Genomic DNA, 24,075 nt, shown 5'->3' with positions numbered 1-24,075 from the left:
ATGGTCAAAAGGGGATGGCGCACAGGCGAGTGCCACCACGATCGAGGACATGTGCAAGTCAGAGTGGACATCGTCATCCGCACAACACTGCGGCGTCCTCTGTGGACGTGTGGATGCGGACAACCACAAAAACCCTCGAAAGAAATAGAAATAGAAATAGAAATAGAAATAGAAATAGAAACCAAAAATGGAGAACAGACTGGAATGACAGCAAGCTCCTCCAAGTCAACTATGGATAAGTCGTTATTGGATGAGCGATAGAGGAAGCATACTCCAATTCCAATCACAGCAAGGGAATTCATACACGGAATACACGCCCGATACCGGACCCCGGAGTCCCTGCTCCTCTCCTCTTCAACCCCGTCCAGCCTCTAGGGGTTTGTCCGTCATGGGTGGGTAGGAGTGGCCATATCCACAGTTCAATATGAGCCGTCTGAGTGGTCGCACGGATCGACCACATTCTTTTGTGTTTGTGAAGGGACGGCAGATAGTCGATAGCCGAGCTTGGCACCGTAGGATCGACCAGTAAATTTGCCGGCCCCGCTAGGAGCTGACGCGTGCTTATCCCGTCCAGTTGGCTGGTATTTCCTGCGGGAGATAGCAGGTCGTTACTGGTAGACGAGGAAGTACAGTAGTATTAGGTACATCCTAGGGGAAAGTGAAGTTGCAAGCTTGGGTATGTTGGGGGTTGATCCAGTCACAAAAGCTTTGTGTTTCCATAGGAATGGCGGTAATAGAGTTTTATTCAAAACTGCTGTACCGTAGATTGTCATTCAGATGCAAATATCTAAATCAATCTATTTTTAATCAGTCGAAATTTCGCTCTTGTATATAGATGATGTACTCCGTAGATAACTATGGAAGTTAATGTGAGTAACTAACTAGTTAGTTAACTAGTTAACTATGGCACTGATGCTGACAAAGACTCTACAGAGAAAGTTGGAACTAATTATCAACTAAGTAAAAGTAAATCAATCAACAACCAGTGAATCCTCAAGCCCAACCTTGGCAACAAGCCTATGACGTGATTGGCACCGCGCTAGTCGCCCTCCCTCACCCTTTTCCAACCCGGCCCTGGATCCCCGCAAAAGCCCGTTGGCGTTAGTCCCTCAGGCGCTAGGGCCCTAAAAGCCTATTACGGAGTAGTACAATACATACGGAGCTAGTAAGAAGATCCCTGCGTGCGATCCTGGTGAGGCCCACAATCGCCGCTAAAAACACTGCCACCTTCAGGGTCAACGCTAAAGGCCAACCTGAAACGCCCGGTGCATCTTGAAGGATGGATCGAGTCTTTTTGTCTCTGGTTGTCGGTCGATGACTCGATAGCCTTGAACTCCTGTCTGTCCTGAACAAAGGTGATCCACCTTTTTTGGTCAAGCCTTGTGACGTGACTGGCCAACCGTGTTGATTTGGGTACTGGAGATACATTTCCACCCCGAACCGTTCGAGATCAAGTCATTGGCCATTGTTACTACTCTCTTTACATCTAACTATTCTAAGTAACTTGTCCTTGGCTCTGTTAGGGGTTGTTTCCAGGAATTTTTGTTTCCCTATTCGAGCTGACAATATTATTGAACTGGATTTATATTCCTCCGAAACAATCCCTGCCATCATGAGCCATTATCTAACTCCTCTTGAACACACGGTTCGAGCAGGCCATACTCCTTCCGGCAAGCCAGTCTCCATTTCCACTGGGGCAAAGACGAAGTGCAATTTCCCTTGTCTTCGTGACTTCGTGACTTCGTGACGAGCCGGTTTATTCAGCGGAGTCCCTCGGAGGTTGAGGACTAGACTAGCTCGCGACTTAACACATTAGTTGCTAGTCGCGATGTTCATCGCGCCTTCTGGAGCCCTGCCGTATAGCTCCGGATAGTTTTTTCCAAGAACGATGAGATGGCTTTTGTGGTGGCTGCTGGATGACCCCGCCACCAGGGTTGAGTGCCATCTCCCCCGTTCCTGTTGGAAGGTTTCCCGTACGCCTTTTCTCCGCACGCCAACTACTAGTTTGTTATGTACGAAGGAATCCATACTTCGGAGAACTTACGGTGTGCGCTGTCCAACGGGTCAACCCGAACTAACAATCTGAAATGCCAAAATTTTATGCTCGTTCCTCTTCCCCCCTCCACTCGTCCCTTACCAACATCAATAATCTCTCTCTTAGTTTCGATCGGATCAAGCTCGCACAGGCACTTCCCCCTCGCCTCTAAATTGACGGAAAGCACTCGAGACTGGACAAGCGCATTGATGTATAGATGCTCCTCTCTCATGGTTTGTGCACTCGCTGCAGGGTCTCAAGTCCCTTGCGAAAAGGCTATGCTATGCTAAACTATGTAATAACTGTGTCACGCCAGCACCAAGAACAGCACATGTTCTGTGTGTGGATAGAGTACCGAGTACATACACAGTACCGGCATGAACTTATGTTTTTGCGCGCGTCGCCCAGTGGCACCTTAGTACTGATGACAACCTGTATGCTGGAGCTCGGTGGTGTGCGCTGCATTGCAGCATGTTGACTTGGTCCCAATCCTCTCCAATCATCCAAAGCGCAACTATTCTCCCCAACAGCCATGATCCCTGTCTCTCACGCAATCCGACCTGAGGCAATGGCATGATTGGCTCTGCGCGCCAGATTTCCCCTCCGAGCTTCTCACATGAATCCGCGGTTTCCCGCATGCTTGACAGGTACATCTCTCATGCACGATCCTGATAGGCCGCTACGATTATGTACTGAATGTGTATACCAATCGAGTACCAATCAGGCAACACGCGACATTCACCCCCATCCTGTTCGCCGCATGTTGAACGGATCTCTTTGCATCTGTTTACAATGGTCTAAAGTGCCTTTTTGTAACGCTCTGCGTGCAAGAAAAATCGAAAGCCAGTATAATCGTCAAACTCCCTCGCCAAAACCATATGAACATTTGAACGGAAAAAGGCAGCACGTCCAACACAAAGCTGGCGTTTCTTTATTCGAGTGGAGTTTGCTGCCACCATCCACCCATTCCCCATCTCGGGCGTTCATTCCCTGCATGTGCCACCAACGCCTCCACGATCTCTGAGAGGGGATCTTCTGTATCACCCTCTCAACTTGGATCCATTATCCTGGCAGCGAGTCAGCGAAAGGCTCAAGATGTGTTGGAGTCGGTTCAACCAAGGAGCCACTTCTCAGCCGTGTCCGCCACCGACCCAAGAACTACCGTGCCTGTCTAGCAGAAGTATAAAGCCAAATTCAAATGAAAGGGAAAAAAAAAAAAAACCAAAGTCCCAAACTCTAAGCTCTGATCCCCAGCATGCCCCTATCAACGGAACATTGGACCCTGAAAATCCACTCTACCAGACTAGGTAAGCTGTAGAGATATAAGCACACTAAGTGAAAAGGGGCGTAAGCCACAGCGCCATGATTGTGGGAAAGATGGGGGCAACCATCCCATTCATCCAGTCATAAAATCGCTTGTGTAACGAGTGCCGCCCTTATCTCAGGGTCTGTGTGTGCAGTGGTGTGCTCTCCGTCAAAACTACTCTGTCAAGACTAGACTACAGTTTTTTGCCATTTACCAAGCTCGTTCGAGGTGCACCTGGAACCGAACAGTGCTCACCATCTCCATTCTCCGGTTCAGCAAGAGCCTTGTGATTGGGAACTGTGAATTCAGGGGGAGGCTGTGTAGCCCGTTGCGCGTGGATTCGACATACTCTGATCCCCGGGAACCAGGGACCAAGAATCCCTTTATTTTGATTTTATTTTCGACTTTGTTTCTACGTCAAGTACTCCATACTCTCCGACAACAGCTGGTAGATTGGACATACGACTATATCTCTGTTTCGATGGAAGAATCACCCGCTTGATAATACTACGACAAAAGCATCATCATATACTTTATGCAGCACTAAAAAGTTGACGTAAATGATCCAATGACACTCTTTCTTCCAAGCCTTTCAGCAGCTAAAATTCAACATCGAAAAAAATGACTCTAAAGCACTGCACACTCCAAACGTCGGGTCCCTGACTTTGACCTCTTCTTACCTGCAATGTAGCCCCACTTACCATTGGTCAGATGGAGTATCCAGGGAAGATTTTTGGGAGATTACCATTTTACCAGATTCCCCACAGCAAAAAAGAAGCAAGTCTGACGTCCCTTCGATGGAGAGCTTACGTGGCCACATCCTGCGCCAAGCCCTTCCCAGGGCAAGCTTAGGCATTTGGCGCTTCTTGGCACCGCGATTGAGTGGGTAACTTGGGTTGATGCTCCATCCCTCGATCCCTCTCCCTCTCTCTCTGTCTGTGTGAGTGTGTGCACAGTGCTCCGTATGTATGGAGTAGTGGCTAGCAATGCGCTGCTTGGACGATGCGGTTACTCCTCTTGTCCCTGCCTGTTTTTTCTCGAGTTATGTGGTGGATAGGAAACCCCCCAAAAAACCTTGCTTGTCAGTGGAAAATAAAGCCAAAAATACATGCTATGGAGTTTCATCGTTTCCCGGTTCTGGACGAGTAGTAAATTCTAATTTCCTTTCCTCAGTTCTTGTCCCCCGTTACCTTGTTATGGTTCATTACGTTTTTTGCGCTGGATTCTATTATTTGCGTACCTGAGTGTGGCAAAAGGTCAGGCACTATGATGACAGTGGAAAAAGGGGGTTGTAGGATCCCCCCGTCATTAGATGGATTTTCTACCTGAACATGACAACTCTCTCTATCTCTTACCACGAGCTATAGTACAACGTTGATATATGCTTCGATATTTTCCAGACATCTGTCTCTGCAGAAGCCAACCCCAGACTCTGTCACCCAGGACAGGAAGAAGATAGTCGTGATTGACAGTGATTGACAGTGACTGACAACGTCGGAGAGCGATCACTACCCAATTGCCCCCTGTCACTAAGCTTGGCCACGATGGTTCCCAGGGATCTGGGGGATCGGAGGCGCTGTGATCGACTTGGGGGCGTTCCTGGTGCCTAAAAGCGCCTTCTTTTGGGGGGGATCGTGGACAGATTTTTGAGACATAGATGCGACCAGCGGGCGCCCCCAGGATTAATTTATTGAAATCTGATAGTGCGCCATCCCGATCAATTAATCTATTTCTCACTGCAACTATAGAATTGACAGGCCCACTTCGGGCTATATTACTTTTGCTGACCATTTATATGATTTTAATTCCACCAGAGGAATTTCACCGCATCTGGGCTTGTACTATTGAACGAAATTGAAGTCAGATTGTGGTTATTGTTGGTGGCGCTCGCCCTTGGTCTCCGTCTCGTCATGGACATGGATGGTGCGACAATCGCTGCCAGTTCTACGGAGTAGACTGGAGTGAGATAACATACACTTGTGAAAGCATGGGTTTTGTTTCTGGATAGATTAAAAGCCATTCTATTGGGTGATTCAAATTCATTTTGAATTGAAAGAAAATTTCCTAGTACCTAGCGACTTTTGAAATCTTGATATACAGTAACCACGCCAAACGTCCGCTCGTCCCTGCATGAAGAATGGAACGAAGAAAAAAGTCAAAAGGCAAATAGCGCCGGCTTGTAAAACACAAAAGGGTTGTCCCAATAAAGTCAGATACTTATGCATGGAGAGAAGAAAGCAGATTCAGAATTACAGAATCGTGTTCAAACGATGATATCAAGCTCTGAACGATCCAAACCATCGGCCTTCATATCCGGATAGTAGGGAACCATCGCGTCCGCACCCTGGACATAAGCGTCATTGTAAAGGCGCCAGTAAGGCGTGCGTACCTTTCGAGCTGGGTGGAACAAGCCTGCCCAGACATAGTTCATGACAGTGCCTGTTCCAACGGCCATGCGAATAGCGTCGATGGCTTCGATGATCCGGTCAATGACGTGAGGGCTGGTTTCAAAGATATTGGGGAACACGAGGTTAAGGAGATGGACCATGGCATCCTCGCAGCCAAGACCGACAACCCCCAGCGCAATGTGCTTGACCACGCTCGCTGCAGTCTGCCGGTGAACCTGATCACGGTCGATGAGAGCATCCTCGAGCAGGGGAGTGACGGCGTAAACGTAATCCTTGGCCATCTCACCAATGTATTCAAACAGGAAGGACATGGCCTTGAGAACACCGTTCTGGACGTTAAGCTCAGGAACGCGGTACTCGTTCATCAAGGCTGGCAGCACAGTGAAGGGAGCGCAAGTTTCAGCGACAATACCAATGGCGACAGCCGTGCAAACACGAGACTGACGTTCCTGCACACGCAAGTTGTTTAGGAGGGTGGCCAAGACATCCTGAGGACCAATGGCCTTTGCAATGAAGCCAAAAGTGTTGTTGGCTGCGCGACGAATACCCTTCTTGTGAGCCTTGAGCATATCCAGCAGCTCGAAGCAGATACGCATCCACTCACGAGCATTGACCGACTCGGGGCCACGATCTGCGATACGACCGACAAGGTCGATGGTGTTCTCCTGCACCTTCTCGTGACGGTTACGCAAGATAGGAGTGAGACGGGGTAGTAGATCTCGAATGGGCGGCTGCATCTGGTTGATACCGACCACAGTCACAATGGACCGCAGGGCGCCCAAAATCGAGCCCAACACCTCGGGATATTCTTCACCCAAGTACTCGTATAGAACGATGCCCAGCTTGCCCATCAGAGCGTCCTCGCCACACTGCTTCATGACCATCGCAATGCGCGAGATCAGATCTGCCGCCTGCTGACGAACGGTCGCGGACTTGTTGTTCAACCGCCAAAGAATGGTAGACACGATCTGCGGGAGGTATGGCTTGCATCGAGTGCTGAGGGCGTTAACCACAGTACCAAAGCCATTCAAGATGACGATATCCTCAATGCTTTGCTCTTGGAAAGCAAACAGGACACCATCAATAAGGCGTTCTTCCAACCGCTCCGAAATGTCGGCAGCTCCGAGAGAAGCAACTAGCTTCTCGATGGTCTCCACCGTCATCTTACGGTACGGCTCACTTTCGTCCTTCAAGTTGTTAACGATTCGCTCGAGGATCTCGCCAACACCCACTTTCTGGCCGAGGTCGACAGTTGTGTCGACGACCTGGCGGTAGTTTCGTCGATCCAGTGCCATTCGCCGGACCCAGAAACTCTTGAAGAAATCGGTCAAGACGTGTTCCTTGAGATAGTTGGCAGTCACACCATCGGTGCTAGAGCACTGCGAGACTACCTTAAGCACCACCTTCTTCATTTCTTCATCTGGAGACGAAAATTCTCGTAAGAGAATCTCCATGATTTGACTGGTATAGTAATTGGCGTACTCCTCGTCCATAAGTGGAATGATGTAGCCAACAGCCTTGAGGAAGGCGGCAAGACCCTTGCCACGCTGTTTGCGAGCGCCGGTCCAGAGAGGGTTCAGGATCTCGTCGAAACTTTCGATACCGTAGGGGTTGGCGGCTTCAGCCAAAGCAGCCACGGCCAAAGCAGTGACAGTTCGAACCTTGGCCTGCTCATCGCTCAGATTGTCTGCGATGCAGTCGACAAGACCCTTGAGGTGAGGAAGAATGGCGCATCCCATCAAAATGGGGATTTGTTGGACAATCTTCACACCAGTGTGACGAGCCTGCCAAGACTTTTTACTGCGGCAGACAGCGCGGAGGAATGGAAGAAGGGCTGGGATACCCAGAGCGGAGGCCACGACCGCGAACGCTCGTGCTGTGGTGTTTCGCACATACTCATCGACGTGATCAATATCGGGACGCATCGTACTGATCATAGTCGCGAGACCAGCGGCCTTGGAAAGGTTGGAGATAATTTCCCGACCCTCTACTCGAGCATAGTAGTCTTGATCGATGAGCAGTGGCTCGATAACGACCAGGATTTTATGGACGTAGGGACGAACCAAGTCGTCTAGCTTGTAGAGAACTCGATCAATGACCTTGACCAGCAAGTGACGTTCTTGGTCCTCCAAGGACTTCTCCATGAGCAAAGGAAGAATCTGGTTGAAAAGAGCACCGGCTCCAAAGTTCCGCGCATTGTCCGTAAGCTGACGCAATGCTGTCTTTCGCATTGGAGGTGTGCCGTTCTTGACTTTAAGCAACAACCTCATAATCTTGCGCTCTTTCATTTCCTCGACAGTCATGGTGCTTTCATCTCCAGCCTCCATGAGCTTTCCGAAGTAGGCCATATCCTCCGGCTTGAAGAACTGCAAGTCGCCAACACCGGGGATATCTGTTGGAAGCTCCTTGCCCAGAGACCGAGCGCTCTCGGGTTCTTGCATCATAAATCCACCAACACCGGTAGCACCAGCCAAAGGGGCTGGAGTCGCCATCATTTTGCGTGCAGGATTTCGGATTGGGGCGTATCCTGGAGGAGGCTCCAGAATCTTATACCCCTCAGAAGGTAGCATCATGTCGAGCTCCTCATCAGTCCAATCTCCAGGTCGGACAGCCAAATCGGTCCCGAAGCCAGGTGCCACGGCTGCACCTCCTTGGGACGGGTGCATAGGAGTGGCAAGCCCTTGGTTGCCAATAGGGGTGGCTGCAGGTGCTAGATCCCACCTCGATGGACGCTTGGGTTCTACGGACACCTCGGGAGCGGGAGTCTCATCCCATCGGGATCGCTTTGTCTGCGTCTCCACGGGCTTGGCCTCTTCGTCTGCTCCATTCTCCTCTGTATCCACGTCCCAACGCTTCTTTCGCTTCCTGCCAGCTGCTTCAACGGCGGCACCGGAATCGGCCTGCTCGGCAATCTTCAATGTGGCTTCGTGTTCTGGGATCGCAACGTTTTCGCCCTGCTCTCGCTTTTCGGCGATCAGCTTATTAATACGCTCCTCTTCCTTTTCGAGTTCATGGAGGGCCATAACCTCTCGGTAGGTCTGACCATCTCCCTCCTCCATATTTGCGTCGGCGTTGGCAGCGAAGGGATCGGCGCGAGTGGGTGTGAGAGGGCCGCGGTTGAACCGGCGCTTCTGGTAGTCAGATTCTCGATCAGAAATACGAGCAGCCTTCTCACGGCCAAGTAAGATGTCCTCTTCCTCCACTCCGTTTCCGTGGGCCATCTCATCGATCTGGCTTCTGGTTGCAGTGTACTGGCCGACCAAGCGATGGCCGCCATTCGCATCTTCCATATCTTCGTCATCATCGCCATTCACTGCAATAGATGTATCGTAGCCAGCGAACTTGTCAGATCCGTTCCGATCGAACAAAGTCGTGTCGAAGGATTCAGTCAGGGAGGCCTTAGTCGAGTTGTCAGTGCGCTGGCTAGATGAGTCAAAGGTCCTTGAACCTTTTTTGGCAGCAGCAGCAGCATTGCGCTCGGCTTGAAGCCGCCGAACAGCTTCAATATCGGCTGCAGGAGTGATTAGCATCAGGTCAGTGGGAGACGTCGAGGGCCGCTTACCATCAGACATGGTGGGGGTGGGAAGTCAGGTCCAGAATGACTGTATGATCGGACAGGATTCGTAGCAGCAGCTACATTCGGATCAGGGACCGTTGGAACGGCAGCATCGATGATGGAAAGCTGTCGCGCTGAGGTCCTGCGATGGATGCAAAATGCACGACGCCAACGAAGTCGCGCTAGCTGGATGACTAACATACTCGTCACGTGATATGATTCTGGCCCCAGCTGCCAAGCGTCCCCCCAATTCATCCAATGTCTTGAGAAAGACCTGATTAAAGTAACAACTAACAATTCTCTTGTTTGAACACCATTCTGAGTGCCTCTATAATGTGGAGAATTCCCTAGCTATGGGTCAGTCATAGCGGTGGTGAGGAGAATTGGGAAGTGGAGAAACAAGTGTATCTCTAAAGGCACCTAGGTGCCATAAGGGCGCTTAGGGTCTATTTATGTCACACACAAACTGTATCAGGAGTGCATCATTCTAACCTTACTACAATTAACAGATGGGCTCCTTTGAACTCGGATTTTTAGTGAAATTGTGGATAATGACCTCTTGTAGAATGTATATGGCATTTGAACACATTATTTGGACGGTGATCATAGTCCGCTAAGAGGGCAGCTTGAAAGTAGCTTTGGACTCATAAGATCCCTTGTACAACAATTATACTAATTTCCTATGGAGTGTCATGTTGGTCTGTGGACTCTGATTTGCCGATGCGTGTCTATTAATACTTTATGGAACCCCTATATATCATACTAGCCGCCGGCACTAGGATAGAGATGTAACATGAACCAGGCTTTGCGATATGGGTAACATCGACTAGGCTTTACATTGACTGCTAGGAATGGGGAATGGGGTTGCTTCTCTTTGTTTGTGAGCACCGTGTCTCCCATACCAAGGCTTTTCTAGCAAGGGTACCAACAAAGAAAGCGATTCTCCTATCAATACTTCCCTCGTCGGAGATGCCACACCATTACAAACGTACAGCAGAAACCTATCTAAGATCAAACCGCCTTGTCAAGTCTATATAGTATAAGGCTGATCGAGGGACTCTTCTCTAAGCCACGATTGTAGCAAGAACTGTTGGTTTGCGTTGGGTTTGAAGTGTGCCTTGCTGCGTGGCTCCAAGGTAATATCTCGCTATCAAGGTAAACTTTCTTTGTCGCGAATTAGAGTAACAACACAGACGGTTTCACTTATTAAACGAGAAGACCACTGCCGTTGCTGACACTGTCACCAGACACACTCCAGCTTTTTGCCATTATTCAGATCACTTTGCAACTCCTTCCTTCACCAAACTCTCATCCTCGAGATACCATCACTTCAGGCAACCGCCCAATATTGCCATAATGCGAGTTATTTTAGCAGTGATGCTTCTCTTTACGATAGTGCAGGTTGGAGCCACATCGGTTCTACCGGGCCCATTAAGACTTGCTGCCACATTCTCACGCATCTCCAACGAGCTTGACCACATCAGTTTGGGGAACTGCTCTTTGGCCAACGCCAGCCTTCCGCTGAATGATACCAAAAAGGAACTCCCCAAACCATCCACTGGCTTGAAACTCAAGTATATTGCTTTGGGTCGTGGAACCCAAAACTACTCGTGCCCATCCTCGACAAACTCCCACTACTCCCACGAGACCAGCGAGCCTGTTGCAACCGGAGCGGCAGCGACACTCTTTGATGCATCCTGCATCGCATCGATGTCCCTCACCCTTCTTCATGAGATGCCTGCTGCCATAGGACAGGCTCCCCTTGGGTCTGTGGCCCTTTTAGGTGAGCTGCTTAGCGTCACTACGAACAGCTCGAATCTCATCATTGGTGAACACTACTTCGATGCTGCTGGAGATCCTTACTTCAGCTTGAAGCTAAGTGGTTCCGATACTTGGATGAGTACCAAAAAGGATGCTTCCACGATGGCGCCGAAGAGAGTGAGCCGCATAACTGGCGATAACGGGGATCAAGATGTGGCCTGGCTGAAGCTTAGCTCCAAGGAAGGTCATGGTGTCAAGGTTCGTTATACACCCCTCTTTGATCAATCCAATTGGCGAAGTCGCTCTCTGACACTATTGCAGGAAGTCTATCGAGTCATGACGTTTGAAGGTACCGCTCCGTCAACCTGTGCTGGTCTGAACGACACTGTACTGGTGGATTATGCCGCAGAATATTGGTTCTATGGGTGATACCCGTGCTATTTTTGGATTCAGGTTTATATTCATATAGTCAGCCCTGAACCTATTTCTATGCTAAGATGGCCTGATTCTACGCGACCAATGAACGATACCTGTCTTAGCTGAATTATCTAATTGTCACACAAACCTGAGTGGGAGCTCAATAGCCAAGTGACTATCTTGGTCCATTTAGGGACATTCTGTCACTAAACTAAGGAATAGAATACCCTGGTTCAGAACGATTTCATGGACATAACCGATGTCAAGAGTAGGTAAGGATTCACCTCTCCAGTGGCTAGTCTATTCCCAGCAAGAGCACTACCTATTGCCGGATTCATGGCCCATTCACGTATTGTACAGTAGTATAAAAACAAAGCTGGCTAGTATATACATCGAGTTTCATACTAGGCTCCGTAGTTATTTGCACAAAACTAGCAAATTCGAGAAATTTTGACTATTATCCAGTACTATTTAGGAGCTAAAAGCTTACTATGAACTACGAACCTAAGGCTTCAAAACCATCACTAATAGGTCTTGATAAACGAGAATATGATGCCTCAGGCAACAATAAGTGGCGCACACAGTGGAAATCTCAATGTGGCGCAGTGCGTGCAGCATCCTCAACTGTCCACATGGAAGCCAGCAGATTTTCAGCTATACCTGGTCGAACACCTGTCAATTTATGACTCAGTCTACCGGAATACTGCAGAGAGTTTTGTTGGGCCCAAGCTTCAGCTTCACTTCGGGGTCATGTCCCGTCCAGGTGGCGTTGATCGGAGAATTTCGTATATGTCAGTGGCGGCTACAAACGGGGACTTTTATCTCTCATTGATACGATCAGGGTATTATGTCATATGACCTTAGTCCTCGAACCTGTTTGCTTTGCTGGCCAGCAACGATTTGTAGGCCCAGGAAAATGAATCAATTCACCACTCGGAGTCCCCGATGTATATCTGATGTGGCTTGTACTTAGGTAGTAGCACTGTTCAGTGAATTTGTGCCTGTCAAACGGTAAAGGGTTTATGTAGAGCAGAAGTGATGGATGATTCAATTTCCAAAAGTGATTGAAGACATGCAATGTCTTAGAAAATTGCAAGAGAATAATAGTAGCTCATACAGTAGAGACCCTTATGACGGAACAACAAGGAGCCCGTATGACTAAGAATGTAGCCCATGGAGCATTTTTAGTCTAGCGGTATTATGCCCTATATTTGTGCGACACCTTATTGATGCCTCAGGTGTCAAGTATCTGACACAACACAATCACGTGACCATGACGATGGCCCTACGCGACACTCCCTCCAGGGCGCGTCCTCATCATTAGTCAACGCAACATCTGCAATTCTATTCAAATTCTGCCTGCGAATTTGTCGCACTATGAATCCTAGTCCACAGTAATCTTCAAACTTCCCTTCTTGACTTTTAAAGTGACCCCTCGTTCCTTCCGCGCATCACCCAACCTCGTCACATACCGAGCTCCTTCACATCCCCGACCGCCGACTCCAAGATGACAAACGACTACAGCAAGAAGACCAATGCCGAGCTGGTCGAGATCCTCAAATCCCGATCGCTTCCCCACACTGGCAAGAAAGCCGACCTGGTCGCCCGCATCCAGCAGGACGACGAGGCGAAGTCCGCGGAAGCTGCCCCAGCTCCAGCTACTGAGACCGCGAAACCCGACGCCGTCGCCGAGGATGTCATCGACTGGGATGATGATGTTCCCGCTGAGACTGCGAAACCTTCCACAGAGGCTTCCGCGACTGCCATTGCCGCTGGCGGCAAGGGTCCGGTGGCCAACCCCGTCGCTGTCCCGAATCAAAAGCTCGACATCGACCCCGCTACGACCAACGACTTGAAGGTGGAATCGGCAGGCGGCGTCGATACTGCGGCTGCACCCGAGGCTGAAACCGCGCCTGCTACAGAGGCCGAGAAGAAGCCGGCTGTGGATTACACTCGTGGTCTTGCAGCTACCGACCTAGAGGCAGAATTGGCAAAGCGCAAGAAGCGCGCTGAGAAGTTTGGCATCGTTGAAGATGATGAGACTGCTCGGAAGGAGGCTCAGAAGCAGCTAGAGCGGGCAAAGCGCTTTGACACCGGCGGTGAAGCCCAAGCTAGTGCCAGTGTTAGTGTCAAGGGTCTTGACGAGGCTCTTCCCGACGAACGCTCTCGCAAGAGAGGCCGCAATGAGCAGGGTGGTCGTGGAGGCAAGCGACGTGACGTTGGCCGGAACCGCAACCGCCGTGGAGATGGTAACCAGAACCGCAATGGTGGTGGAGAGAGCGCGAATAGCGGGAAGAGTGGACAGAGCGGACAGAGCACGCAGCAGAAGAGCTGGGGTGAGAAGGACCGCCTGGCGATGGAAGCTCGCAAGAAGCGTTTTACAGCCGCCAATTAAATCGCTGTCATTCCCTTTGTTGCTACTGCACACTTTCTCTGACCGATTCGGGGCTTTCTTTTGTGTTCTACATATTCTGGGCTTTCGCAGGGCGTTTGTGATGATACGATATTAAGGAATTTGAGGGGCAACCAGTCAAATCGGAAATCTCTTCTTCATACTGTAATATACCGATGATATGTTAATGAGTGGGTGTTTATCAGTAGTGTTTTGAGCTTGACGTAGGTTAGATTATGTAGGATGGTGTTGTCAGATATCTGTGTCCAAGATAACCTGATTCTGATCTCTTCTCATCCCTCAACCTCTTGAAACACCCCAAGAACTTTCTTATGAAGTGCAAAGCACCCAGAGGAGTAGCTCTCTCTTCGAATCCTCTCGTGTGCAGCCAGCTGAATCGTGCATTAGCCTCTCGTTCCTGCAGCACCTGCGCTGGCCAGTCTGGCTTCAGAACGGGGTTCCCAACCAGCCCAGCCCCTCCAGATCGGCACGTCCAGACGGGGATCGACGAACTCAAAACGTCCTCCAAATTGCGTGTAAAATGCAAGTATTGGGGATTCGATCAAAATCCCACGACATGCCTTGAGTCGCACCGGGGAAGACAAGCCGCTCATAAGTGCAATTGCCAGACCCTGACCTTATTCGCCAATGGACCAGGCCATCACGCCGATTTACCGCCAGGCCCCACTTGGATCGAAGTTCTTCTGGCGAATCCCCAGCCAGGGTTGCTGTTTTTAGAGTGTGGCTTCATGGATTCAATCCAGTCAAGGCGGCAAAGACGTGAGTGAGCGTCGTGAACGCCTTTGTTGCTGGGATGTCTGGTGGAGCATCACACTGAACGGGCCTCAATCCCCGCTGCAGCGATCCCAAACGAGAGTCAACCACGGATTTGGAGATGAGGTGATACGTTAAATGCTATGCCTCGAAGCATCCAACCATAATCACTGGCTGGCCGATTGCGATCTATCCAACAAAGAAAGCGAGTTTACTCTTCCAGGAAAAAGGCTGGACCCCACCACGGCATTTTGGAGGCGATCTTACCCTTTGTCCTGTGTCAGATTCTCGGAGATTTTGGGGGTCATCATTGTCCAGGGCTGGTTCAAACGCCCAAGGCTCGGGACGGCCCTTTTGTTGTACCAGACTTCAGACAACGGCTTTATGGGTCTGTCCTGTCTTCTGTCAACAGGGACAGGTGGACCGCGATCTACAATGATCCAGAATAAGACAGTACCCTGGTTGAAATGCGTGACAGTTGGACCCGCGGTTCAAGAGGACGGGTCTAAATACGAAGAATCCACGAAGACTGCTACACCCTTGAAAAAGAGCACGTTGGTTAATTCTCCGAGCGCTGAGGAGGACCGAGCCGTGCCTCGCACGTTCACTACCATTTCTATGGTTACTCTAGAAAACTCCAACGCAAGTCACAACCCGGGAACACCAGGAGCCCCAAAAAAGCAACGGTCCAACCGTGCTTTTTGGGGAGGATCGACGGTGCAGTCAGATCGGGGGGTCGGCGTCCCCGATCGATGAGTTGTCAACGAGGCGAGGCAGACGCAAACGCGGTGAACGACTGGTTCCTGACCAGATAGTCGCGAAGAAGATAACAGCCTTTCAGCTTGCAGTCCTAGCTGATCCCGGGTTGATTCCTTCCCGCAGACGGGGTGCGAATTCGTAGGCTTTATTTTCCGGCAGGTTGGGACTCCATCGTTGATGGTTTGATGGGCGGATAGATGGGCCGGTTATGCCCACGCCACTCGCGAAACTGGGTCCTGTCATGCTGTGTCCCACTTGTCCACCGATCCTGGCCCTAGCGACTCAGGTGATTTACTCTGCCTGGGCAAACGCCCGCTGATACCCTTCCGATCCTGTCGACGGGGTTCTGACCAACGACAGCGACTTATATCCGGGGAAAGACGAGGTGTCTCGAATAGGCTGGACCCAGTTCCCCTCCATACGGGTCTCCGTGCGCGAATTCCAGTCCTCCCGGGGCTCGCTGGATTTCTCTGTGCTCCGTCCATAGGAGGACAATCCTGTCGTGATAGGACTACAAGATTAACTTTACAGAAGCACTCGTTTTGGAACCGTTGCGATTCAGCGGGACGGGGCCACTTCTGTTCACACGCCCTGGCGCCCACGCAGTCTCGACTCGTCACAGCCGTAGTCACAATTTCTGTGCCCAATAGTCGTGCAGATTTTGGGCTTCTCCTGTCTAAGACCCGGGACTGCCGTCTATCGCACAACCCTTGGATGTTATTCGGTGCATTTTATCTGGCCAGGGCAGACTTGAGGGCGGGTTTTTCCAGTTCTCGACGACCCCCACTTCGAAGGGAGGACCCGAGTCAGCCTTTACAAAACGTGCGTATTGCAGTTTCTACAGGACTTTCCGACTCTTAATCCGAACTTTGACTCTACGTCTTTCCAATGCTCTCAAAAAATTTTCATTCTTCGTTCATTCTTTTACTCTGTGCCTGATTTAGGCTCGTATGGATTGCTTACCTCTGACGTGGCCGAGACTAGTGGAAAATCCTGAGATTTCAGTGCCACACTGCTCCAGACTGTGGCGAAGCAGCTGCAGCTTCGTGGGCGCCGATCCACCTGCCAAAGTCGGTGAATTTCCATCTTTTATCTACCTGACGTCTGCTGTCTTGTTGTTGATGGTTCTATGTCTCATGCTTAATAGTCCCTTGCAGATAATGTCGATTGATCTTTGTTGTTTGATTCTATAGTTCTACGCACGTGTTCTGCTATACTTCAACCTTTCCATTACGCCTTCCTTCTTCTTTCTGCACACATCTATTAATATTCCCCGAAGCTCGAAAGTGTCCTGGAGACCCTTTGGCCAGAGTAATGAGTTGAATGCTGTACGTCAAATTTTCCTGTTTGGTCTACTACTCGATTTGTCAAAACTCATGAAACCAGGTATCATTTTAGCGCCGTTGCTTTCGACACACCTCGCATATGCCCGTGATGAGTACGAATTTGGAGCACAGGAGCCCATTTCTTAAATTACAGTCTCGAGATTCGAGCCAGAGACTCCTGACAGTGTCGCACCATGTCGTCGTACAATATGGGCGGCCGTCGTATGCCGCCAAATGATCATTTTCCTCCTGCACAGACATCACATCCCGGACCAACCAACTCAGTCTCCTCCTATGCCCCGCGGCTTCCTCGGTCTCAACTTGCAAGGCCAACCAACTATACAACGAGAACTAGTCGGGCGTCTTCTCTATCAGCCGCGGAAGACTCCCGTTCAATCACCGCCTTGCCACCAATGTCCTATCAGCTATCGAACGATTCGAATCGGCTGTCACTGTTACCACGCCCAAGCACCGGTGGCACAGGATCATCCCCGTCTCCTGCATCGACCGTATCGCCCCACACCCCGGCTTCATCAATTCCTTCATCTCTCTCCGCCTCCGATCTAACAACTCCTTCCCCATTTGCATCAAGCTATCAAGCGCTACCCGCCAACCCACCCAAACGAGCACGCAATGTTCTTCGCAGGAAGGCACCAACAATAGGGAGACATGTGGAGCAGAATCAATCCCAGAAGCTTAGTTTGGTCATTCCGCCAACCGTTCAACCTGTCGACCTGCGAGAGCCCAGATTGCCCATCCTACCAGATACCTATTCTGCGGAAACTGCATCATCGTCCCAAAGTACGTCAGGTAGGATGGATAGTAGTGCTGTGGACGCTCCAAGGACCCAGGAGCCGATAGAACTGGCCAGTTTTCGTACTACGGTCGACACTCAGAACTTACCACCGTTTCCCGTTCCTTACTACCCCTCTGCGAGTACGCCATCAACTCGTTACTCGGAGTCTCCAGGCATGTGGAGCCGGGGTTCGACCCCGACCTCGTTATCGTCTTATTCGCCAGGAATCATGCACTCGTCCAAGATTGTACGCATGAGACAGCCAAGCCCGTCGCAGACCCGACATCCAGTATTTTCGCCACCACCAGTGCACGCAAGCCCCCAAAGTGCTCAGGTTGAAAAAGTGGATTCGAAAGTTCAACGGTCAGGGCTTCCCAAGAAATCACTTGGACTTGGATCCGCTACGATTACAACTGGCAAAACTCAATCCAATGTCAAATCTACTCCTGGCAACATTCGAGGCCCTCCTCACAGCCCCCCACCGAGGAAATCATCCGTCAACTTTAGTCCACCCAGAGATGCTCCTTCGAAGAACCCTGATATAGACATTGATCAAGCTAGGAAGGAAGTCGAGGAGGCAGAGCGCGAGCTCTTCAACTCGCAAAGACCAAGAGCGCCATCAATTTCCGAGACAAGCGTGTCCAAAGTCCCACACACACCTCCGCGGCCAAGCCGAGAGGGCACGCACCGTTTGGATCTGGAGACATCCCCTGTGATTCAAAGCAATCTTCCTTATCTCCGGTCGACTGGTCACAAGCGACGTGAATCTATGGAGAAGAATCGGACTGCCCTGTCTCAGTCTACCGTCGCTTCAACGGACTCTTTGTTATCCAAGGATCTATCTCGGATTCCCTCGAGAGAGGCCGGGTCTCCAGTATTGACACGGAAATCGCCTAAAACATTGACCAAGGAGCCTCCAAAGGAGAAGCCAAAGGAGAACCCCGACTTGAAGAAACCCGCGGCGCAGAAGAAGTTTGGCCTTTTTACAAAGAAGTCAAAGCCAGACCTTGATACTGGTTCTGATGATCCTGCTCGACAGACGAGGAAAGGACCTGCTGCAGGAACCGGCCATGAAGGATATGGGAAGTATTCGCAACGCGGTAGGAAATCAAGTGCCAGCAGTGCTAGTGGCGTACGGACCCGGTCGACAAGTACAACGCGAAGCACATCCCGTTCGGTCTCAAGCAGCAAGAGGAGTATGTCGTCTAGTCGCCCAGATCTCGAATTGGATGATTTTCTCTCAAGTCGTCTCGAGCCCGTTTTTATCAGCGGCGGAGGCATGGACGGTGCGACCCTCTCCCGAACCGTGAGTGAACAGAGCATCAGCAGCATGAGTGTGACGTCTTCGAACCTGCCTCGCCCGACTCCTCTCACCTCTTCCACTGCCCAATCAACTGAGTCATTGGCAACTTCTACCGGTACTTTTGGTGATGCCGGCCCACGCAGCGAGTCGGCAAATAGCCTGGGACCAAGTAGGAGCATTAGTCCGGAAAAGAATAAGATACCTGCCACCCGTCAACCACCAAAGTCTCGAATGCCAGTTCCAAAAGGCAAGAGAACAGGATTGTACGCCAATTCAGACGCTACGACTACCAGCACATCGCTGTCTAGCAATACCTCAAGTACTGTTGTTCTGCACAGACCGAAAGCTACACCGGCTACGACTACCACACAAGAGGAGCCCGCAAAGCCTGAACCGGCACAACCGAAGAAAGGTAAATTGTCTCGATGGAACTTGTTCCAAAGGAGCCGTGTCAATGAGGCAAGCACCGCTGCACAACCTGCCGCCGGTCCTCCCTCTCACACCGCACAGCTTCACGCTGCGATTTCTCCGGTGCTCAACAGCCGTCCCGTCGCCCACTATGCTCTCATTGATGCAGACTCAGACGAGCTCGACGACATTCTCAATCATGTGGAAGACTCGCCGCCAACAGAAGAAGAGCAGTACACTGCGACAGTCGAGGTACCTGCAAGCTTGAACATCAAAAAGCGACATCCCTCCATCTTACTGCCATCACCCCCAAAGATGCACGGGGAGTTTGAAAGAGATAACCGGCCCTCTCCAAGAACTGCTATGTTCAATCAAAATATGATGAACGCAGATCCTGAGAGCAGCCCTGAAGATCGTCACCCGAGACGGCTAGCCTCTGTGGGTCGAATACCGCAAGTGGTATCAAGACGTGATAGACACCACAGACCGGCGATGCAGTCCTTCTCTCGACCTTTCAGCACGGCTGAATCACCGTCGCTGATGGCGCCAACGCCAGAGGGTACAAGTGATTACCCGGGACTTGGTGGGATTCCTTTGGCGGACGTCCCCAGCAGCAAGCCAGGTGATTGGGGCTACGGTTTCAACCCAGCATTTAGTGCCCCGGAGGCAGCGAGTGCTTTGGAATTCCTTGCTGGCCCTTACCTAGCCAGCGAGCTCATCCACTTCTCTCCACACAAAGGCTCTCCTTCATCAGGTAGTTCTAGCGCTTTGGCGGCCGTCACAGCTGTGGTGCCCAAGCCTGGCACTGCACCAACAGAGGACGAAGTATGGAACGAGTATGACGACCTGATTGACCACGTCCTCTCTCCCGAAGAATTAAAACCCAAGGATACTGGCAAGACTGAAGAGGATGACAGATTTGAGATGGCGACGATGGCCAGCAAGGCGTTACAGGATGAGTTGAACAGTGACAATTTCCTTCAGCCGCCACCATTTTCTTCTGCTGGGGCTTCTACTCGTGATAGCAGTGATTCGGTCCATCTGCGTCGATCGAGAATTGTTTCAGCCTTGCATTCCCCGATTGCACCATCGACACAAGCATCTTATAGCAATTTGATTGCAAGCTATGGTGACCCTGAGGTCATGAACAGCCCTGCAAACCCGGCACAACCTCCTTTGGACCCCGTCCAGAAGCAACAGTCTACCTTCCTCCAGTCACTTGCTGCCACGCCTGCGCCGAAACAAAAATCTGCTGAGCTCAAAGATTTTCCAGGATGCTCAGAGCGTGAGTGGGATGCCGTCACCCGGACCAATATGCGATCTGCATCCCTCATGACAAGTCGGTGGTTATCATTTGGGCGGGTTCTTTTCAGTCCAGCACACAATCATGTCAAGTCTGGTACACATGGGAGAATTCTCGTGATTGATGGACTGGGCAATGACGACTGGTCGTTCTACTGCTCGTTGACATACCCGGACGCCGAGGTGTACAGCCTGAGCGGACGACCAGTCTCGACCGCAGTTCCCCATCCTGCAGCATGGCAGCCTCCGACCAACCATCACACAGTGTACCACGCTGGACTCCAGAATCCCCTGCCCTTCCCGAAAGACTACTTTACCGTGGCCGTCCTGCGTTTCCCCGCAGCAAGCTCCGAGGCCATCCAGGGCAACATCGTTCAAGAATGCCGTCGTGTTCTTCGCTCGGGCGGTTACATCGAAATGAGCCTTCTGGACCGAGACATGGTCAACATGGGTGTCCGCACTCGCAAAGCAGTCCGCCGATTGAAAGAAATGACTTGTCTTGCCAATTCAAGCATCAGTCTCAAACAAACCAGCGACAGCATTCAACGCTTAGTCGGCACCCAGGGCTTCGATAATCTCCGTCGCTGTATGGTTCGCATCCCTGTCGCAGGAATGGTCGTCAGATCCTCCGGCTCCACGACATCCTCATCAAACAAATCTCTCTCTGCCTCAGCCACGACTCAATCAACTGCGTTCTCGCTCCCCGCCGTCTCCGTCTCCACCGCGACGGGTAGCCAGAGTACCCAGACAGCATCCGACGACAACATCTCCCTCTGGGACCTCCTCGCTGATCCCTCCCCATCAGCCGCCAACGACGAGTCAATCGCCAAGATCGTGGCTCGCGTTGGTCGCTGGTGGTATACTAAATGTTACGAAGAGCCGGCACTCCATGCTACTGGCGACAACGACCTCAGCATGTGGAATGATCGCAAAGTTCTGCGCGAGTGTCAAAAGCGTGGAACTGGATTCCGCATGCTTATCGCCTACGCACAGAAACCGAGTGAGAAGCGGCGCACTGCGAGCGTTTAAAATGAAATTGAAACGATACCCCTGACCGATATGATTGTTTTTTTCCTTGATGAATCTCATGTTTCACGATTGAATAACTAATTTGCATGGACATGTACCTACTTTTTTCTGCTTTCTTTTCTTCATCCCTATTCGGACGAATACCCTCACACTTCTTTTGGTTATTTGGTTGAAATTTCTTCTTCGATTCTTCTTGTCCTTGAGCATTTCATGGAGAGGCAAGCTTTATTTTCAAGACGTGCATTGACCTCGCGGTCTCTTGCGAACATTTGATATTGTCTGTGGGGCTCTCTAGCCTTCCTGAGAACTTGGCGTGGCATTTGTTTATTTTTTCTGTCATTCTATATGTGGTGATGACTGGTTGATGGTTTGCATCTCATAGGCTGGACTTTTGTGATGTCAATTTGTTTCTTTGTGTTTCTATACCTTTAAGCAGGGCTTAATAGATGATAATTGTGACGAGTGCAGATTCCAAGGTTACGTACACAGACAGCAAAGGAGTCCCAGCAGGATATTGTAGAATACACTAGCCACAGCTCGGCCACAAGGCTAGGAATATCAGCCAATTATTCCAGACTAAAACTGGAACTAATCTTATGCGAGTCGAATGGCCGTACAGGGCTGAGCATTGGCACACGTCAGGCTTGTCTCTCAAACGCCCATCCACAAGGCTGTGTCCCCCACCCCAAGCGACTGCGCCACAGCCCGAGCCCGAGGAGTACCAAGAAACTCTCAGCTCGTATCTATTTAAACCTGGCGACGTCTACCCCTCGTCTGACACCCTCGTATCCACCTCCGACTTCATTTTCGCATCATGTCGTATCAATATCCGCCTAATCGTGAGTAAACAAACATCCCCTGATGAGCCTCATCCGGCCTGATCGGCCAGAATGCGGGGCAACCCCTCAGTTTATCAACTGCTAACTCGTTTTGTGTAAAGAACAACAAGCGCCCTACGGCTATCCCCAGGGTGCACCTCCTCAAGGCCCTCCCCAGGGCTATCAACAGGGCCCTCCCCAGGGCTACCAACAGGGCTATCAACAGCCTCCGCATCCTCAACAACAATACGGCCCTCCTCAGGGTGCGCCCCATGGTGGCCCTCCTCCGCAGGGTCACTATCCTCCACCGCAGGGCTACGGCCAGCCCCCTCCTCAGCAACAGCAGGGCTACTACGGCGCTCCTTCACCTCAACCGCCGGCGCCGTATGGTGCGCCCCCGGCCCATCATTCCGGATATCCTCCCCAGCACCAACCGCCGCAGCAGCCATACGGCCAACCCCCACCGGGCCAGCAATATCCTCCCCAACACGGCCAACCGCCGCATGGCCAACCGCCGCATGGCTATGCCCCTCCACAGGGACCACCTCATGGCGCTCCTATGCACGGTGTGCCCGGCGCATACGGGGCTCCCATGGGAGCTCCAGCTCCACCATCGCTAGGTTACGTCCCCGGCCAAGTCGCACCAGGCGACTTCCGAGCAGAAGCAGATGCCCTCCGTAAAGCGATGAAGGGCTTCGGCACAGACGAAAGGGCCCTGATCCAGGTCCTATCTCGTCTGGATCCTCTCCAAATGGCCGGCGTGCGCGCCGCATACTCCAAGCACATCGGCCGCGATCTGTACAAGGACGTCAAGTCCGAGACAGGCGGGCACCTTGAACAGGGTCTCCTCGCCGTGATTGAAGGCCCGCTCATGTACGACGTAGCCTGCGTCCACGAAGCCGTCAAGGGCGCCGGCACCAAAGAATGGCTGTTGAACGACATCCTCCTCGGCCGATCCAACGCCGACCTCCAGGCCATCCTGGCTGCCTACCACCGCACCTACCACCGCCAACTAACCCGCGACGTCGAAGACGACCTCTCCTTCAAAACAGCCGAGCTCTTCAAGAACGTCCTCCGCGCAACCCGCCACGAAGACTCCGTCCCGATCAACCCGCAAGCCATCGAAGCCGAAGTGCGCACCCTGCACGACTCCACCGCCGCCCGCATGGTCAACAATGTCATCGAGGTATGTGGGATCTTTGTGCGGTCGTCGAATACGGAGCTGCGCGAGATAGACCGTGCGTTCCAGGCGCGGTATCATACGCCGCTGGACAAGCATGTTGAGAAGGAGTTCTCGGGGCATATGGAGGATGCGCTGTTGCATATGTTGCGGACGGCGACGGATCCGGCGATGCGGGATGCGATTCTGTTGGAGGAGTGTATGGCGGGGATGGGGACGAAGGATGAGAGGTTGGTTGTTAGGGTTGTGAGGGTTCATTGGGATCGGCAGCATAAGGAGATGGTTAAGAGGGCGTACAGGCATCGCTTTGGGAAGGATTTGATTGCTCGTGTGCGCGAGGAGACCTCTGGGGATCTTGAGAAGTTGATGGTTGCCTTGTTGGAGTAGGTGATGCTTTCGGTGGTAGTGAACTTTGGGTTGGAATGTGGCTTGTGTGGGATTAGTTTGTGGCTTTTTTGATTTGGTTGTACGTTAATTTTGGGTTATTTGATACCAGTACATAGTGA

At 51.3% G+C, this 24,075-nt stretch overlaps 5 protein-coding genes across 5 annotated transcripts; 4 read left to right on the top strand and 1 right to left on the bottom strand.

Annotated features, from left to right (window-relative positions):
* Positions 1 to 5,604: 5,604 nt before the first annotated feature.
* Positions 5,605 to 9,321, bottom strand: N7458_001917 (U2 snRNP complex subunit HSH155; the record flags this gene model as incomplete). The annotated part of the gene is made up of 2 exons (XM_056905300.1): positions 5,605 to 9,260; positions 9,312 to 9,321. 2 exons carry the CDS (start codon positions 9,319 to 9,321, stop codon positions 5,605 to 5,607), a joined length of 3,666 nt encoding a protein of 1,221 aa, XP_056769407.1.
* A 1,340-nt stretch (positions 9,322 to 10,661) lies between these two features.
* Positions 10,662 to 11,495, top strand: N7458_001916 (DUF3455 domain-containing protein; the record flags this gene model as incomplete). Its single annotated transcript, XM_056905299.1, has 2 exons — positions 10,662 to 11,324; positions 11,388 to 11,495. 2 exons carry the CDS (start codon positions 10,662 to 10,664, stop codon positions 11,493 to 11,495), a joined length of 771 nt encoding a protein of 256 aa, XP_056769406.1.
* Positions 11,496 to 12,990: 1,495 nt separating this feature from the next.
* Positions 12,991 to 13,878, top strand: N7458_001915 (SAP domain-containing protein; the record flags this gene model as incomplete). The annotated part of the gene is made up of 1 exon (XM_056905298.1): positions 12,991 to 13,878. The coding sequence occupies one exon, from the start codon at positions 12,991 to 12,993 to the stop codon at positions 13,876 to 13,878; it is 888 nt and encodes a 295-aa protein (XP_056769405.1).
* Positions 13,879 to 16,927: 3,049 nt separating this feature from the next.
* N7458_001914 (uncharacterized protein) lies at positions 16,928 to 21,571 on the top strand (the record flags this gene model as incomplete). Its single annotated transcript, XM_056905297.1, has 1 exon — positions 16,928 to 21,571. The coding sequence occupies one exon, from the start codon at positions 16,928 to 16,930 to the stop codon at positions 21,569 to 21,571; it is 4,644 nt and encodes a 1,547-aa protein (XP_056769404.1).
* Positions 21,572 to 22,385: 814 nt separating this feature from the next.
* On the top strand, positions 22,386 to 23,956 carry N7458_001913 (annexin; the record flags this gene model as incomplete). Its single annotated transcript, XM_056905296.1, has 2 exons — positions 22,386 to 22,410; positions 22,512 to 23,956. The coding sequence occupies 2 exons, from the start codon at positions 22,386 to 22,388 to the stop codon at positions 23,954 to 23,956; spliced, it is 1,470 nt and encodes a 489-aa protein (XP_056769403.1).
* Between the last annotated feature and the right edge of the window lie 119 nt (positions 23,957 to 24,075).

Source organism: Penicillium daleae, assembly GCF_028827525.1.
Source record: "Penicillium daleae strain IBT 16125 chromosome Unknown utg000002l_segment0_segment0, whole genome shotgun sequence".
Classification (NCBI taxonomy): Eukaryota; Fungi; Ascomycota; class Eurotiomycetes; order Eurotiales; family Aspergillaceae; genus Penicillium; species Penicillium daleae.
The sequence above is the reverse complement of the archived record's forward strand: the minus strand, read 5'-3'. Positions and strand labels throughout refer to the sequence as shown.